We start from the raw sequence: 21,135 nt of genomic DNA, 5'->3' as shown, positions 1-21,135 counted from the left end.
CCAAACACACACAGCTAAATACACATCACTAAACAACACACAGCTAAATACATATCACTACCTAACACACACAGCTACATGTAAATACATATCACTACCAAACACACACAGCTAAACACACATCACTACCAAACACACACAGCTAAATACGAGTACATATCACTACAAAACACACACAGCTAAATACATATCTATCTAACACACACAACTAAATACATATCACTACCAAACACACACAGCTAAATACATATCACTACCAAACACACACAACTAAATACATATCACTACCAAACACACACAACTAAATACATATCACTACCAAACACACACAACTAAATACATATCACTACCAAACACACACAACTAAATACATATCACTACCAAACACACACAACTAAATACACATCACTACCAAACACACACAGCTAAATACATATCACTACCAAACACACACCGCTAAATACACATCACTACCAAACACACGCAACTAAATACATATCACTACCAAACACACACAACTAAATACATATCACTACCAAAAAACACACAACTAAATACATATCACTACCAAACACACACAACTAAATACATATCACTACCAAACACACACAACTAAATACATATCACTACACAACACACACAGCTAAACACACATCACTACCAAACACACACAGCTAAATACGAGTACATATCACTACAAAACACACACAGCTAAATACATATCACTACCAAACACACACAAACTAAATACATATCACTACCAAACACACACAACTAAACACATATCACTACCAAAAACACACACAACTAAATACATATCACTACCAAACACACACAACTAAATACATATCACTACCAAACACACACAACTAAATACATATCACTACACAACACACACAGCTAAACACACATCACTACCAAACACACACAGCTAAATACGAGTACATATCACTACAAAACACACACAGCTAAATACATATCACTACCTAACACACACAACTAAATACATATCACTACCAAACACACACAACTAAATACATATCACTACCAAACACACACAACTAAATACATATCACTACACAACACACACAGCTAAACACACATCACTACCAAACACACACAGCTCAATACGAGTACATATCACTACAAAACACACACAGCTAAACACATATCACTACCTAACACACACAACTAAATGCACATCACTACCAAACACACACAACTAAATACGTATCACTATCTAACATACAACAACTAAATACACATCACTACCAAACACACACAGCTAAACACACATCACTACCAAACACACACAGCTTAATACGAATACATATCACTACAAAACACACACAACTAAATACATATCACTACCAAACACACACAGCTAAATACACATCACTACCAAAACACACAGCTAAATACATATCACTACCTAACACACACAGCTACATGTAAATACATATCACTACACAACACACACAGCTAAACACACATCACTACCAAACACACACAGCTAAATACGAGTACATATCACTACAAAACACACACAGCTAAATACATATCTATCTAACACACACAACTAAATACATATCACTACCAAACACACACACCTAAATACATATCACTACCAAACACACACAACTAAATACATATCACTACCAAACACACACAACTAAATACATATCACTACCAAACACACACAACTAAATAGGTATCACTACCAAACACACACCGCTAAATACACATCACTACCAAACACACACAGCTAAATACATATCACTACCAAACACACACCGCTAAATACACATCACTACCAAACACACGCAACTAAATACATATCACTACCAAACACACACAACTAAATACATATCACTACCAAAAACACACAACTAAATACATATCACTACCAAACACACACAACTAAATACATATCACTACCAAACACACACAACTAAATACATATCACTACACAACACACACAGCTAAACACACATCACTACCAAACACACACAGCTAAATACGAGTACATATCACTACAAAACACACACAGCTAAATACATATCACTACCAAACACACACAACTAAATACATATCACTACCAAACACACACAACTAAATACATATCACTACCAAAAACACACAACTAAATACATATCACTACCAAACACACACAACTAAATACATATCACTACCAAACACACACAACTAAATACATATCACTACACAACACACACAGCTAAACACACATCACTACCAAACACACACAGCTAAATACGAGTACATATCACTACAAAACACACACAGCTAAATACATATCTATCTAACACACACAACTAAATACATATCACTACCAAACACACACAACTAAATACATATCACTACCAAACACACACAAACTAAATACATATCACTACACAACACACACAGCTAAACACACATCACTACCAAACACACACAGCTCAATACGAGTACATATCACTACAAAACACACACAGCTAAACACATATCACTACCTAACACACACAACTAAATGCACATCACTACCAAACACACACAACTAAATACGTATCACTATCTAACATACACCAACTAAATACACATCACTACCTAACACACACAACTAAATACACATCACTACCAAACACACACAGCTAAATACATATCACTACCAAACACACGCAGCTAAATGCACATCATTACCTAACACACACAGCTAAATACATATCACTACCAAACACAAACAACTAAATACACATCACTACCAAACACACACAACTAAATACATATCACTACCAAACACACACAGCTAAATACATATCACTACCAAACACACACAACTAAATACATATCACTACCTAACACACACAGCTAAATACACATCACTACCAAAGACACACAACTAAATACATATCACTACCAAACACACACAGCTAAGCACACATCACTACCAAACACACACAACTAAATACATATCACTACAAAACACACACACCTAAATACATATCACTACCAAACACACACAGCTAAATACACATCACTACACAACACACAGCTAAATACATATCACTACCTAACACACACAGCTAAATACATATCACTACCAAACACACACAGCTAAACACACATCACTACCAAACACACACAGCTAAACACACATCACTACCAAACACACACAGCTAAATACGAGTACATATCACTACAAAACACACAGCTAAATACATATCACTACCAAACACACACACCGCTAAACACACATCACTACCAAACACACACAGCTAAACACACATCACTACCAAACACACACAGCTAAATACGAGTACATCATACACACACAAAACACACACACAGCTAAATACATATCTATCTAACACACACACAGCTAAATACATATCACTACCAAACACACACAGCTAAATACGAGTACATATCACTACAAAACACACACAGCTAAACACATATCACTACCTAACACACACACACAGCTAAATACGAGTACACATCACTACAAAACACACACACAGCTAAACACACATCACTACCAAACACACACAGCTCAATACGAGTACATATCACTACAAAACACACACAACTAAATACATATCACTACCAAACAAACACAACTAAATACACATCACTACAAAACACACACACTAAATACACAATAAATACATATCACTACCAAACACACACAACTAAATACATATCACTACCAAACACACACAGCTAAATACATATCACTACCAAACACACACAACTAAACACATATCACTACCAAAACACACACAACTAAATACATATCACTACAAAACACACACAACTAAATACATATCACTACCAAACACACACAACTAAATACATATCACTACCAAACACACACAACTAAATACATATCACTACACAACACACACAGCTAAACACACATCACTACCAAACACACACAGCTAAATACGAGTACATATCACTACAAAACACACACAGCTAAATACATATCTATCTAACACACACAACTAAATACATATCACTACCAAACACACACAAACTAAATACATATCACTACCAAACACACACACAACTAAATACATATCACTACACAACACACACACAGCTAAACACACATCACTACCAAACACACACAGCTCAATACGAGTACATATCACTACAAAACACACACAGCTAAATACGTATCACTATCTAACACACACAACTAAATGCACATCACTACCAAACACACACAACTAAATACGTATCACTATCTAACACACACCAACTAAATACACGTCACTACCTAACACACACAACTAAATACACATCACTACCAAACACACACAGCTAAATACATATCACTACCAAACACACGCAACTAAATGCACATCATTACCTAACACACACAGCTAAATACATATCACTACCAAACACAAACAACTAAATACACATCACTACCAAACACACACAACTAAATACATATCACTACCAAACACACACAGCTAAATACATATCACTACCAAACACACACAACTAAATACATATCACTACCTAACACACACAGCTAAATACACATCACTACCAAACACACACAACTAAATACATATCACTACCAAACACACACAGCTAAACACACATCACTACCAAACACACACACAGCTAAATACGAGTACATATCACTACAAAACACACACAACTAAATACATATCACTACCAAACACACACAGCTAAATACACATCACTACACAACACACAGCTAAATACATATCACTACCTAACACACACAGCTAAATACACATCACTACCAAACACACACAGCTAAATACGAGTACATATCACTACAAAACACACACAGCTAAATACATATCTATCTAACACACACAACTAAATACATATCACTACCAAACACACACAACTAAATACATATCACTACCAAACACACACAACTAAATACATAAATACATATCACTACCAAACACACACCGCTAAATACACATCACTACCAAACACACACAGCTAAATACATATCACTACCAAACACACACAACTAAATACATATCACTACCTAACACACACATCTAAATACATATCACTACCAAACACACACAGCTAAATACACATCACTACCAAACACACACAACTAAATACATATCACTACACAACACACACAGCTAAACACACATCACTACCAAACACACACAGCTAAATACGAGTACATATCACTACAAAACACACACAGCTAAATACATATCTATCTAACACACACAACTAAATACATATCACTACCAAACACACACAGCTAAATACGAGTACATATCACTACAAAACACACACAGCTAAACACATATCACTACCTAACACACACAACTAAATACACATCACTACCAAACACACACAACTAAATACATATCACTATCTAACACACACCAACTAAATACACATCACTACCTAACACACACAACTAAATACACATCACTACCTAACACACACAACTAAATACATATAACTACCAAACACACACAGCTAAATACATATCACTACCAAACACACACAACTAAATACACATCACTACCAAACACACACAGCTAAATACATATCACTATCTAACACACACCAACTAAATACACATCACTACCTAACACACACAACTAAATACATATCACTACCAAACACACACAGCTAAATACATATCACTACCAAACACACACAGCTAAATACATATCACTACCAAACACACAGCTAAATACATATCACTACCAAACACACACAACTAAATACACATCACTACCAAACACACACAACTAAATACATATCACTATCTAACACACACCAACTAAATACACATCACTACCTAACATACACAGCTAAATACATATCACTATCTAACACACACCAACTAAATACACATCACTACCTAACACACACAACTAAATACATATCACTACCAAACACACACAGCTAAATACATATCACTACCAAACACACACAACTAAATACACATCACTACCAAACACACACAACTAAATACATATCACTACACAACACACACAGCTAAACACACATCACTACCAAACACACACAGCTAAATACGAGTACATATCACTACAAAACACACACAGCTAAATACATATATCTATCTAACACACACAACTAAATACATATCACTACCAAACACACACAGCTAAATACGAGTACATATCACTACAAAACACACACAGCTTAACACATATCACTACCTAACACACACAACTAAATACACATCACTACCAAACACACACAACTAAATACATATCACTATCTAACACACACCAACTAAATACACATCACTACCTAACACACACAACTAAATACACATCACTACCTAACACACACAACTAAATACATATAACTACCAAACACACACAGCTAAATACATATCACTACCAAACACAAACAACTAAATACACATCACTACCAAACACACACAGCTAAATACATATCACTATCTAACACACACCAACTAAATACACATCACTACCTAACACACACAAACTAAATACATATCACTACCAAACACACACAGCTAAATACATATCACTACCAAACACACACAGCTAAATACATATCACTACCAAACACACAGCTAAATACATATCACTACCAAACACACACAACTAAATACACATCACTACCAAACACACACAACTAAATACATATCACTATCTAACACACACAACTAAATACACATCACTACCAAACACACACAACTAAATACATATCACTACCAAACACACACAACTAAATACACATCACTACCAAACACACACAACTAAATACATATCACTACCAAACACACACAGCTAAATACATATCACTACCAAACACACACAACTAAATACATATCACTACCAAACACACACAACTAAATACATATCACTACCAAACACACACAACTAAATACATATCACTACCAAACACACACAGCTAAACACATATCACTACCAAACACACACAACTAAATACATATCACTACCAAACACACACAACTAAACACACATCACTACCAAACACGCACAGCTAAATACATATCACTACCAAACACACACAACTAAATACACATCACTACCAAACACACACAACTAAATACATATCACTACCAAACACACACAGCTAAATACATATCACTACCAAACACACACAACTAAATACAAATCACTACCAAACACACACAACTAAATACATATCACAACTTTACACACACAACTAAATACATATCACTACAAAACACACACAACTAAATACATATTACTACCTTACACACACAACTAAATACATATCACTATCTAACACACACCAACTAAATACACATCACTACCTAACACACACAACTAAATACACATCACTACCTAACACACACAACTAAATACATATAACTACCAAACACACACAGCTAAATACATATCACTACCAAACACAAACAACTAAATACACATCACTACCAAACACACACAGCTAAATACATATCACTATCTAACACACACCAACTAAATACACATCACTATCTAACACACACAACTAAATACATATCACTACCAAACACACACAGCTAAATACATATCACTACCAAACACACACAGCTAAATACATATCACTACCAAACACACACAGCTAAATACATATCACTACCAAACACACACAACTAAATACACATCACTACCAAACACACACAACTAAATACATATCACTATCTAACACACACCAACTAAATACACATCACTACCTAACACACACAGCTAAATACATATCACTATCTAACACACACAACTAAATACACATCACTACCTAACACACACAACTAAATACATATCACTACCAAACACACACAGCTAAATACATATCACTACCAAACACACACAACTAAATACACATCACTACCAAACACACACAACTAAATACATATCACTACACAACACACACAGCTAAACACACATCACTACCAAACACACACAGCTAAATACGAGTACATATCACTACAAAACACACACAGCTAAATACATATCTATCTAACACACACAACTAAATACATATCACTACCAAACACACACAGCTAAATACGAGTACATATCACTACAAAACACACACAGCTAAACACATATCACTACCTAACACACACAACTAAATACACATCACTACCAAACACACACAACTAAATACATATCACTATCTAACACACACCAACTAAATACACATCACTACCTAACACACACAACTAAATACACATCACTACCTAACACACACAACTAAATACATATAACTACCAAACACACACAGCTAAATACATATCACTACCAAACACACACAACTAAATACACATCACTACCAAACACACACAGCTAAATACATATCACTATCTAACACACACCAACTAAATACACATCACTACCTAACACACACAACTAAATACATATCACTACCAAACACACACAGCTAAATACATATCACTACCAAACACACACAGCTAAATACATATCACTACCAAACACACAGCTAAATACATATCACTACCAAACACACACAACTAAATACACATCACTACCAGACACACACAACTAAATACATATCACTATCTAACACACACCAACTAAATACACATCACTACCTAACATACACAGCTAAATACATATCACTATCTAACACACACCAACTAAATACACATCACTACCTAACACACACAACTAAATACATATCACTACCAAACACACACAGCTAAATACATATCACTACCAAACACACAGCTAAATACATATCACTACCAAACGCACACAACTAAATACATATCACTACCAAACACACACAACTAAATACATATCACTACCAAACACACACAGCTAAACACATATCACTACCAAACACACACAACTAAATACATATCACTACCAAACACACACAACTAAACACACATCACTACCAAACACGCACAGCTAAATACATATCACTACCAAACACACACAACTAAATACACATCACTACCAAACACACACAACTAAATACATATCACTACCAAACACGCACAGCTAAATACATATCACTACCAAACACACACAACTAAATACAAATCACTACCAAACACACACAACTAAATACATATCACAACTTTACACACACAACTAAATACATATCACTACAAAACACACACAACTAAATACATATTACTACCTTACACACACAACTAAATACATATCACTACCAAACACACACAGCTAAATACATATCACTACCAAACACACACAACTAAATACATATCACTACCATACACACACAGGTAAATACATACCACTACCAAACACAAACAGCTAAATACACATCACTACCAAACACACAACTAAATACACATCACTACCTAACACACACAGCTACATATATATCACTACCAAACACACATCTAAATACACACCAATACCTAACATACACCGCTAAATACATATCACTACCAAACACACACAACTAAATACATATCACTACCAAACACACACAGCTAAAAAATACATATTACTACCAAACACACACAACTAAATACATATCACTACCAAACACACACAACTAAATACATATCACTACACAACACACATCTAAATACACACCAATACCTAACATACACCGCTAAATAAACATCACTACCAAACACACACAACTAAATACATATCACTACCAAACACACACAGCTAAATACACATCACTACCAAACACACACAACTAAATACATATCACTACCAAACACACACAGCTAAATACACATCACTACACAACACACAGCTAAATACATATCACTACCTAACATACACCGCTAAATACATATCACAACCTAACACGCACAGCTAAATACATATCACTACCTAACACACACAGCTCAATACATATCACATCTAGTTATAGGTATATGAGGATACTATTAGTCATGAGTAGGAAATGTATGACCAGAGCCGAGAAAGGACAACTTCCTCTCTGGGATCTCTGCGATTTCTGCCACTGGACAATCTAATAAATATCTATCATACATATTTACACTGCCTTTTAGTCTCTGTCATTCAATGGTATAATCTATGTAAAATTGACAAGTTAAGTCCTGATAGAACCTTGGACCCCAGAACCTGGGTTGAACATACAAAGTGACAGTGTGTTCGGACTCGTATGGGAATCACTCAAGCATGTGACGACAACATTTTCTAACATATACAGGTAAACTTATATCACCAATATTTAGTACACATACAGAGCTGTATTCTTGACATCAGAAACATGGACTTTAAACTTTCAACAATCTGTTTATCTACGGTATACACCAGCGTATACCAAGTTCCATCCAAATTGATTTTGTCATGCAAATGAGTAACAAAATTCATTTGTGACACAAAAGTCAATTTTGTGCACTGAAATTAATTCTATCCACGGATAGCTTATTCTGTATAACAAAATTTGTTTTGGTCATTACAAATATACTATAATATTATATGAAAACATTATTTTGTTGGAATAAGTGATTTTGTAAGACATTATTTATTTTTGTACCAACAGATACAATTCTGTCTCATAAAATGGATTCTGTCAGAATACTACTTGGTGTATGAATGATATTTAATCTACTGACAGAATTGACTTACATTTGATAATACATTGTAGAATCAATTGTGTGGCTTATTTCTGACAAGTGCGATATTACAGGCTTGGGAATTGTATAAATTTTGTTGACCTGAACTTACTTTTGTTAAAAAAAACAAAACAAACAAAAACAAAAAAAAACCCACAAAATTGGTAAGTGTCCCGTAAATACACAATCAATTGGTTATTATAATGTTAGTTTTTTAGAATTAGGTATCATTATATCCGTTATTACTCTATCTTATCTGTATTGAATTCTCTGGTTGATATGAATATACATGTACTCGTGTACGCACATGCACTGGACAAAAAAATGCCAAAACGATATTGTAATCTCCCGAAATCAATATTCCTTTGAAAGGAGTAAGGAGGAAGGTCTTAAACTTGACGCAGTTCCCATTTGGCGAAACTGTTCTCGTGACATCTCATTAGATTTATTATGAAATTTTTATGTTGTAGTCATAGCCTAAATCCTGTCTGCTATGAATTAATTATACGAAAATAAATTGCCTTTGAATTCAAAATACTGTGTAGGCATCTTCCATGGCGAGGTGTAATTTTGTGTTAATTTTCATTTTAGAAATCGAAAACGGTGAAACTGGCATACATACCATGCAGAAGCGTGATACACTTGAACGCATTATATTATTTGGTGAAGGTCCAAATGAAAAAGAAAGGAAGAACTTCCTGCTGCTCACAACAAAACATGTGCTAAAAAGTATGAAGGACTTTGAATTCACTAAACAAAAAGTGCTGAATAGGAAATCCCAGAAGAAAATATCAACAATTGAATCGATTGAACCCGTTCGACATCAGTGTTATCAGAGGAACGTTTATGTGTATTATGTACAGAATGTAATGACGCGGTTATCAAGCTACAGCCATTGGCCTCATCATAACATCCGTACTGGCCCCTTGGTGGAGGCTGGCTTTTCCTGTAAAGATCCCCAAACGGCTACTGTCATATGTACAGCGTGTGGCTTTGAGCTGGATGCGTCTTCTTTGAATGGAACACCACTAAAAGCTCACCAGGAAAATTCTCCTGAATGTGAATTTTTCAATCAAATTAACTCGAGAAATACTGATGGTGGAGAAACCGGAGCTTCATCGAATACAGCTTCGGATTACGCCATCGAAGGTGCTACAGCCTCTGCTGACCCTCAGGTTTCCACGGACGACCCGAAACTTAAAGATACTATAGGTCAAGGAGAGATCAGAGACGACCTGAGACAGGATAACACACCTTCAAAAGCACCCCAAGGGAATAGTGCTGGAAACATCCACATTGCTGATGCACCGATGCACCATGAGCGTGGACAAACTGACACGTGTATTGCAGATCGTCCAAGGACTGGAGAGGTCTTCGACAGGACAGCATTGAATGTACCAAATAGTAATAATGTGGCTTATAGCGGGGAAGCTGTGAGAGAAATTGAGCCTATGGTAGTTGGTGCGGAAGCAAGCGATGTTCCTTACCAGATACGCAATGCTCGTTACACAGAGCTCAACGCCCGTCGTGAATCGTACACTCATTGGCCTCATCGCAATGCACATGATATCGATCGTCTAGTGAATGCTGGCTTCTTTTACACAGGTAAGTATGTATTCTCACCAAGAGTCAAAAATGGTGATGCAGCAGAATGTGACAGAAATAATTTTATTTCATTTTGAGTAATTGCAGAATATGATTGATAAACCTTGAACTGTGAATTCCAAATTATAGATTTAAGATCACAACTGTGATAATGACTCGCTGGCTGACTGAATTGCTGTTGTAAGTATACAAAAAAAACTTTTCGCAGCTTAAATTAATTTACTCGGGCCATAAAAAATATGTCTAAATACATGAACCGAGATTGGATACAGAAAAGTAAAGCCTTGAACATCAAAGAGGATGTTTAAGGTAGCTCCATACTTTTGGGAAAACCCATGTCATTTTTTTTCTAACACGTCTTATTTTCTTGCACTTTCATGTAGATTTTAAATATGTGAAGAAAAATTGGTGTTCTCCAACTACTTTTTGTGATAATTGAGCTTGAAATATACCATCCGTGCAAATGTACTGGCCAAAAATAGAAAAATTCATAAATTTATGTTTTCTGTAATATTAGGGTGAGTGTAGTCTCGATCCTGTTGATTTGTTGTCCTAGATTTCTAACGACATAACAATATACAAAACTCTTGTATTTAATTACCAGGACCGTTTTTATTATACAAATATATCATTTTGATGAGGTCGATACATGGTTATATCGACCAAAGAAAAAATATTGACCGAGGACGTAGTCCGAGATCGATATTTTTCTGGGGCGATATAACCATGTATTGACCGAAATCAAAAGGCTATAATTGTTTTATTATTTTTTCTGGATTTTTAGCTCACCTGGCCCGAAGGGCCGGTGAGCTTTTGCCATGGCGCGGCGTCCGTCGTCCGTCCGTCCGTCCGTCAACATTTCCTTTAAATCGCTACGTGTCATAAAGTACTGCATGGATTTTAACAAAATTTGGTCAGAAACTTCCTTAGGGGAAGGGGATCAGATTTTGCATAAATTGTGACCCTGACCCCCCTGGGGCAGGAGGGGCGGGGCCCAATAGGGGTAATAGAGGTAAATCCTATAAATCGCTACTTGTCCTAGAGTTCTGCAGGGATTGCAACCAAATTTGGCCAGAAACTTCCTTAGGGGAAGGGGATCAGATTTTGCATCAATGGTGACCCTGACCCCCCTGGGACAGGAGGGGCGGGGCCCAATAGGGGTAATAGAGGTAAATCCTATAAATCGCTACTTGTCCTAGAGTTCTGCAGGGATTGCAACCAAATTTGGCCAGAAACTTCCTTAGGGGAAGGGGATCAGATTTTGCATCAATGGTGACCCAGACCCCCCTGGGGCAAGAGGGGCGGGGCCCAATAGGCGTAATAGAGGTAAATCCTATAAATCGCTACTTGTCCTAGAGTTCTGCAGGGATTGCAACCAAATTTGGCCAGAAACATCCTTGGGGGAAGGGGAACAGAACTTGTATACATTTTGACTCTGACCCCCTGGGGCAGGAAAGGCAGGGCCCAATAGGGGTAATAAAGGTAAATCCTATAAATCGCTACTTGTCCTAGAGGTCTGGATGGATTGCAACCATATTTGGCCAGAAACATCATTGGGGGAAGGGGAACAGAACTTGTATAAATTTTGGCTCTGACCACCTGGGGGAAGGAGGGGCGGGGCACAATAGGGGAAATAGAAATAAATTCTATAAATCGCTACTTGTCCAAGAGTTCTGGATGGATTGTAACCAAATTTGACCAGAAACATCCTTGGGGGAAGGGGAACAGAACTAGTATAAATTTTGGCTCTGACCCCCTGGGGCAGGAGAGGCAGGGCCCAATAGGGGTAATAAAGGTAAATCTTATAAATTGCTACGTGTCCTAGAGTTCTGATTGGATTGTAACCAAATTTGGCCAGAAACATCCTTGGGGGAAGGGGAACAGAACTTGTATAAATTTTGGCTCTGACCACCTGGGGGAAGGAGGGGCGGGGCACAATAGGGGAAATAGAAGTAAATCCTATATATCGCTACCTGTCCTAGAGTTCTGCATTGATTGTAACCAAAGCTGGCCACAAACATCCTTTGGGGTAGGGAAACAGAACTTGTATAAATTTTGGGTCTGACCCCCCTGGGGGCAGGAGGGGCGGGGCCCAATAGGGGAAATAGAGGTAAATCCTATAAATCGCTACTTGTCCAAGAGTTCTGCATGGATTGTAACCAAATTTGGCCAGAAACATCCTTGGGGTTAACAGAATTCGTATAAATTTTGGGTTTGACCCCCTGGAGCAGAAAGAGTGGGCCCAATAGGGGAATAAGAGGTAAATATTCAAATTCCTTCAGAAAAGAAACAATAATGAACTTGTATTCAGAATATTACTTGGCATTACAAACCAGGTGAGCGATACAGGCCCTCTGGGCCTCTTGTTTACATTTTGAAATGAGTGTGAAACTAAATGAGCATCGCATTGTAAATTCTGCTTAGTGATGACAGTTACAATCCTATGATTTTGTAACAAGTATAATTAAAAAACAACATATGAAAACAGTATCAATTGATGCACTTCAAGCTTTTGTTACATGAACCCGGTGCATGCGTGTTTGTAAATTGCATACATGTACATGTAATCCATTATACATGTAGCTCCATGTCTTAAGGACACAGTCAATTAAATGTATAGTTTGTTTTCCGTTGAAATAATACACTTCGTCGTCAAACATATATTAACAGATTCAGATTGACATTAAGATACTTTATATATCTTATGCTTAGTACTCCATTCCGTAAAATAAAAATTGTATACATACAGTAGGATTAACCTAGGCATAATGTTGTAAGTAGCCTAGGCGGAATTTTAAAAATAAATATCAAACGTATTCACTATTCAATGGCGCCAGACGCTTAATGAATGTTATTCGATTATTACCTATTCTCCTACTGTGTTTGTTTATATTGAAAATTTAAAAGTTCAAACTGTAGTCATCAGCTGGAAGTCATCATCATCTTTGTTAGAAACCGAAACAATCAACGTCGTCTGTCACATTTTGTGGTTACGCTTCAAAGTCAGGTCATCAAAGCGTTTGTTTTAAAGCGCCAGGAACACTAAGCGTTTGGGTAACGAAGACGATAACGTTATCTAAAAATAACCATGCAATATACTTTTTAGGTCACCTGAGACGAAGTCTCAAGTGACCTATTCTAATCGCCTTTTGTCCGTCGTCGTGCGTCGTGCGTCGTCCGTCGTATGTCCGTAAACAATTTACATTTTCAACTTCTTCTCCAAAACTGCTGAAGCAATTTCAATGAATTTCGCACAAACCTTCTAAGGCATAAGGCCAATCAAAATTGTGAATTATATGGTCCCCACCCCCCAGGGAGCTATGGGAGGGGTCAAAGGGGTAAAATTGACTAAAATTTCAAAAATCTTCTTCTCCACTCACAGATGTGATGGAATTAAATACTCTTCATAGATAGAAAGGTCCTAAGGTCCTTTACAAAAATTGTGAATTATATGACCCTGGGGTCTCAGGTTTCCCCCTGGGGAGGGGGTTAAGTTTACTATAGTTTATATAGGGAAAACACATTTTTGAGTATTGTTTGAACATTTGTAATAGGAAATGAGTCAAATATTGTCAGAATTATCAGTATGAGATAGCCATTGAATCCTATTATCCAATGTTCAATGACTGACCCCAAGGGGCCTTAAGGGCGGGGTCAAAAGGGGTCAAATAGGCTATAACTTCAAAAATCTTCTTCTGAAATGCTGGAAATGGTAGAATCACATACTCTTCATAGATGGAATGGTCTTGAGGTCCTCTATAAAAGTTGTGAATTATATGACCCTGGGGTCTCACGTTTCCCCCTGGGGAGGGGGTCAAGTTTACTATAGTTTATATAGGGAAAACACATTTATGAGCATTTTTTGCTCAATTTTCATAGGAAATGAGTCAAACTTGATTAGAATTATTAGCCTGAGATAACATTTTAATATCATATCTATATTGGTCCTGGTCAACCCCCTCTGGGCAGAGGGGCGGGGCCAAAAGGGGCAAATAGGCTAAAACTTTAAAAATCTTCTTCTTAAAATACTGGGAAATGGTAGAATCAAATACTCTTCATAGATGGACAGGTCTTAAGGTCCTCTATGAAAATTGTGAATTATATGACCCTGGGGTATCACGTTTCCCCCTGGGGAGGGGGTCAAGTTTACTATAGTTTATATAGGGAAAACACATTTATGAGCATTTTTTGCTCAATTTTCATAGGAAATTAGTCAAACTTGTTTAGAATTATTAGCCTGAGATAACATTTTAATACTATATCTATATTGTCCTGGTCAACCCCTTCGGGGCAGAGGGGCGCGACCAAAAGGGGCAAATAGGCTAAAACTTCAAAAATCTTCTTCTGAAAATTTTGGAACTGGTAGAATCACATTCTCTGCATAGATGGAAAGGTCTTAAAGTCCTTTACAAAAATTGTGAATAATATGACCCTGGGGTCTCATGTTTCCGTATGGGGAGGGGGTCAAGTTTACTTTAGTTTATATAGGAAAAACACATTTATCAACATTATTTGCCTATTTTTCATAGGAAATTAGTCAAACTGGGTTAGAATTATTAGTCTGAAATAGCATTTTAACATCATATCCATATTGGTCATGGCCGGCCCCCAGGGGCCAGAGGGGCGGAGCCAAAAGGGGTCAAAATGGTAATTTCAAAAATCTTCTTTTTGAATTCACAGATTTGATGGAATCAGATACTCTTGATAGATTGGAAGGTCTTAAGGCCCTTTACAAAAATTTCATGGCCCTGGGATCTCAGATTTTCCCTTGGTGAGGGGGTCAAATTTACTATAGTTTATATAGGAAAAACACATTTAGGTACATTATTTGCTTAGTTTTCATAGGAAATTAGTCAATCTGGGTTACAATTATTAGCCTGAGATAGCATTTTAACATCATATCCATATTGGTCCTGGCCGACCCCCAGGGGCCAGAGGGATGGGGCCAAAAGGGGTCAAAATGGATAACATTTCAAAAATCGTTCTTCTGAATTCACAGATTTGATGGAACCAAATAAGCTTCATAGATTAAAAAGTCAAATTTATAAAATCACTGACTGACTTCAAGGGCCTGATGGGCAAATACATAGTGTTTATATGCATGTCTTTGTTTCATTCTGTATCTGAACTCGGGTGACCGTTAAGGCCCATGGGCCTCTTGTTCTATAAACTACTTCCGGAGAAATTGTGCAATATAGTTTTTTATCGGTGATCACGTGGCATGTTTTTGACTAATGAGAAGTGTAAAAAAATCCAGAAAAATAATAAACGTAATTATCATGTTTTGCCATAATTTCGCCCATAAAAAATCAATGAATATGCCAAAAAGTAAATGAAAACCCATGTTAATTTCACAATATTTGTATATAATATGCCCAAGGTAATACCTTTTTTAAATATCATATAAAAACATGGGTTCCTCGAACAAATTTTAACAATTTTGTAAGCTTGACGTTTGTAACGTGCAACCCTACCCCCATTTCATCCAGTGCTAAGATAGGCCACATTTGACCTTTCTTTTTGAAAATCATGCCGCAAAAAACCATTGCAAATCAGTTCATATGTTTTTGTGATATTATATCTGGTTTATGCCTGCTTTTATTATGATTTTCTGCAAATTTGGTGTTTTAAGGAAATCCGTATGCGATTTTTCCACAATTCTGGAATATTTGTATGGACCTACCTTAATGTCGTTATTTTGCTGGTTGTAGGGGCCGAAGATATAGTGCGATGTTTCTATTGCGACATCGGACTTGCAGAATGGGATCGAGATGATGACCCTTGGGTAGAACATGCCAGACATAGTCCGGAGTGTCCGTACCTTAGGAACCAGAAAGGACAGGATTACATCAACAATATTCAGACACAATGGGCAAGGGTGTGTTATCTCAGAAACTTTTTTTAAATGATAAACATAGGCTTATTTCTATATTCATGTCCGACTCCTATCTGATCGTTATAATAGGTAACACATTAATATGGATCAATGCAAGCAAGTAAGCTCACTTGGTATTTGAGTAAAATAAAACTTATCTCAATTGACTTAACAACTTGGTCAAGGTTGTATATCTTTGCCTAGTCTTAATGAATATGGCTTTTAAAAATTCTTATCAAAAAACTATATGATGACCTGTTTTAGATTTACACACCGAAGCATCCTCAGCATTCCCAGGTCGAAGAAAGACGAAGAACATTCAGACATGAGAATTGGCCTAGAGATAATGTATTACAGACACCAGACCAGCTCGCAGCCGCTGGTTTCTTTTACACGGGTATGTACTTTGAAATTAAATAACAAATCTATGCTTTGGTTATTTTAAATATCAACAAACTAGTTTATTTCTATCTTTTTTGTGAGTTTGACTTCAGAGATTTGAGTGATCAGTTGAAATTATTAATTATATTGATCAATGAAAGGGTATTCTCACTCCTATCCAGACACTATCTCTCTGGGAACATTAGGAATTGTCTAGATATTGGACATAATATCATAAATGTTATCAGATACTGAAAGAGAGTTTTGGATCTATTTCCTTTGAGTTGTTACTTATTGCCGCTGTCCTGTGCTGTTATTAAATTCCACCAGGCGATGGGGATACCGTACGGTGTCATTATTGTGACGGAGGCCTCAGGGAGTGGGAACCGGAAGATGACCCCTGGGTAGAACATGCCCGCTGGTTTCCGTTCTGTAAATTTGTGTTGAAGATAAAAGGGATAGATTTCATCCAAGCATCTGCTACTGGAAATGTGAGTATCATAATTGTTGTACTCGAATAATTAGGGGAATGCATTTTACATTGATGAATTCCTGTGTTATCTTAATTAGATTATAGCAATCAATTGATGAATTAAAAGTTCATGATTTTTTTTTTTAATTTTTTTTCCCATATCATTTTATATCATCTTTTTTGAACCACTAAATTAGAGTTGTTAAATTGCTGACCACGTTCATGAACTATGCAGTCTGTATAGAATTAATTATCAGATAAGGTCTGTATAGAATTAATTATCAGATAAGGTCTGTATAGAATTAATTATCAGATAAGGTCTGTATAGAATTAATTATCAGATAAGGTCTGTATAGAATTAATTATCAGATAAGCTGTTATTTATGCCTACTATTTGTAATGTTTACATTCCGTATGTAGCACAGTTATTCTCCAAACAAGAGTTATTGATACACTCGGCATTTGGTATCATTAAGTGGATATATATGATTCTTCATATTATTTGTTCTGTACTAACACAAACAACCAAAATAATGTAATGTTACGAGGGCTAGTCTAGCGTTTGGTGACAAAGACGTAAAGAGTCGGGTATATTATTTGTATTACAGCCTGGGATAGCACAACAAGCACCAGTAGCACCGCCTGCACCGCGACCCAGTGAAGGTAATGGTAATAATCCTCGTGGCTCATAATTACATCGATAGTTTTAAAAAATGAAACGTGATAATATTTGCAATCTAAAACAGAAGAAGTTATGCTATAAATTACTTTTATCATGATGAATTGTAATTCCGTTAAATATAGGTTGTAAAACAATAACAATGTTTTGATTCTCTAATTACTTGTGAATTTTATATCAAATTCATTTATCTCCTAGTTGCTCATGGAACTATATTTATCCAATATCTAAGCATATTTCACAATTGAAAAACTATGTGATAAATTACATAGCAGCTGGTTATCGTTTACTGTATGTTTACACACCCCAGTGTGTCAACACATACGGTGCCTCTGATTGGTCAACTCCAACATCTCTTGGATTCCGATTGACTTTCAACTTAGGACTTCTTTTCATAGCGCATTTTCTTTTAAAGTTTTGAAGTTGCTTATTTAAAGTATTTAGCAACATAATATTGGCTCTCTATTTCGATATAATGACACATTGTATAGTGGTACGTTTCTCTGAATGTAGACGAGAAATTGTCATTATGGTATTAATATAGAGTTTAGGTTATGGGATAATGATCGCGTGACTGTTATTTATTATGCTTTTTTAAACTCTCTTTAGTTATTTTTTTTAAAGTTTGAAAATTAGTCAATTCTAGTTTGATAAACATGATAAACAACAGTCATTTGTTCGGGGATCATTAATATCTTACGTCATTGTAATGTTACAAAAGTATCTCTATTAACTACGTGCTAATAAAATATCTTTTTAATACATTTTTTTTTCTGATTTAGCTCCTCAAACATTGAGTTATGTCGATACATGTAGAATCAAGGAGCAGAGAAATCCTTTGTATTCCGCTGCTGCCCAGAGTGTACGAAGTATGGGCTACTCAAAGGCAACCATCAGAATGGTTATCAATTGTTACATCGAAAATACAGGTAATACATTTGGGAAGAGAAAAAAATAGAAAAAGAGTATAATAAATAATGGGAAACGAATATCAGATTATATATTTATATCTATCATATGAATAAGATTTGCAATTGTTTGTTTTGGAGTTTTCGCCACATGATTGATCGATTGATCAGGGGCGTTTCGGAACATATTGATAAAAACCACAAGTACCAATGCGCCGTCATTAATAGTGCAAACAAATAATCAGTATATTAAATATATTAATCTAGGGGCAATTTCCTGTTTGATCCAGTTTTGATGGAACCAAATGATCTTTTTGAAGGATTTCCATTAATTATTAGGCATTGATATGTTGAAATAAAACAAAATGGAAAATATAATTTGCTGTCAAAAATAGGTGACAGTGACCTGATTTTTTTAAATGGCAATTTCAAAAATAAATTCGATTTGTTATTGGTCATGGCCTCCAGAGGACCAAAACTGACACTCCTTCTTAAAACGTATATTTCATGTAATTTTCACTGTAACAAACTGTTGTAAAATATAATATGGATGCATATGTATGATAATTTAGATCCATAAAAGCGCCATTCAGATGGAGATAGGAAATA

The 21,135-nt window shown here is 35.9% G+C and overlaps 1 protein-coding gene across 2 annotated transcripts in view; it reads left to right on the top strand.

Moving 5' to 3' along the window:
* The window catches only part of LOC138332586 (uncharacterized), a 65,763-nt gene that overhangs the window by 22,947 nt on the left and 21,681 nt on the right, over positions 1–21,135 (top strand). For both annotated transcript variants that reach the window (XM_069280594.1, XM_069280589.1), the window contains exons 18-23: positions 11,198–12,211; positions 17,923–18,089; positions 18,351–18,483; positions 18,798–18,958; positions 19,548–19,602; positions 20,401–20,547. In XM_069280594.1, coding sequence (XP_069136695.1) covers positions 11,198–12,211; positions 17,923–18,089; positions 18,351–18,483; positions 18,798–18,958; positions 19,548–19,602; positions 20,401–20,547 — 1,677 coding nt within the window. The remainder of the gene's footprint in view (positions 1–11,197; positions 12,212–17,922; positions 18,090–18,350; positions 18,484–18,797; positions 18,959–19,547; positions 19,603–20,400; positions 20,548–21,135) is intronic.

The sequence above is a fragment of the Argopecten irradians genome, chromosome 1, assembly GCF_041381155.1.
Source record: "Argopecten irradians isolate NY chromosome 1, Ai_NY, whole genome shotgun sequence".
Taxonomy (NCBI): Eukaryota; Metazoa; Mollusca; class Bivalvia; order Pectinida; family Pectinidae; genus Argopecten; species Argopecten irradians.
The sequence above is the reverse complement of the archived record's forward strand: the minus strand, read 5'-3'. Positions and strand labels throughout refer to the sequence as shown.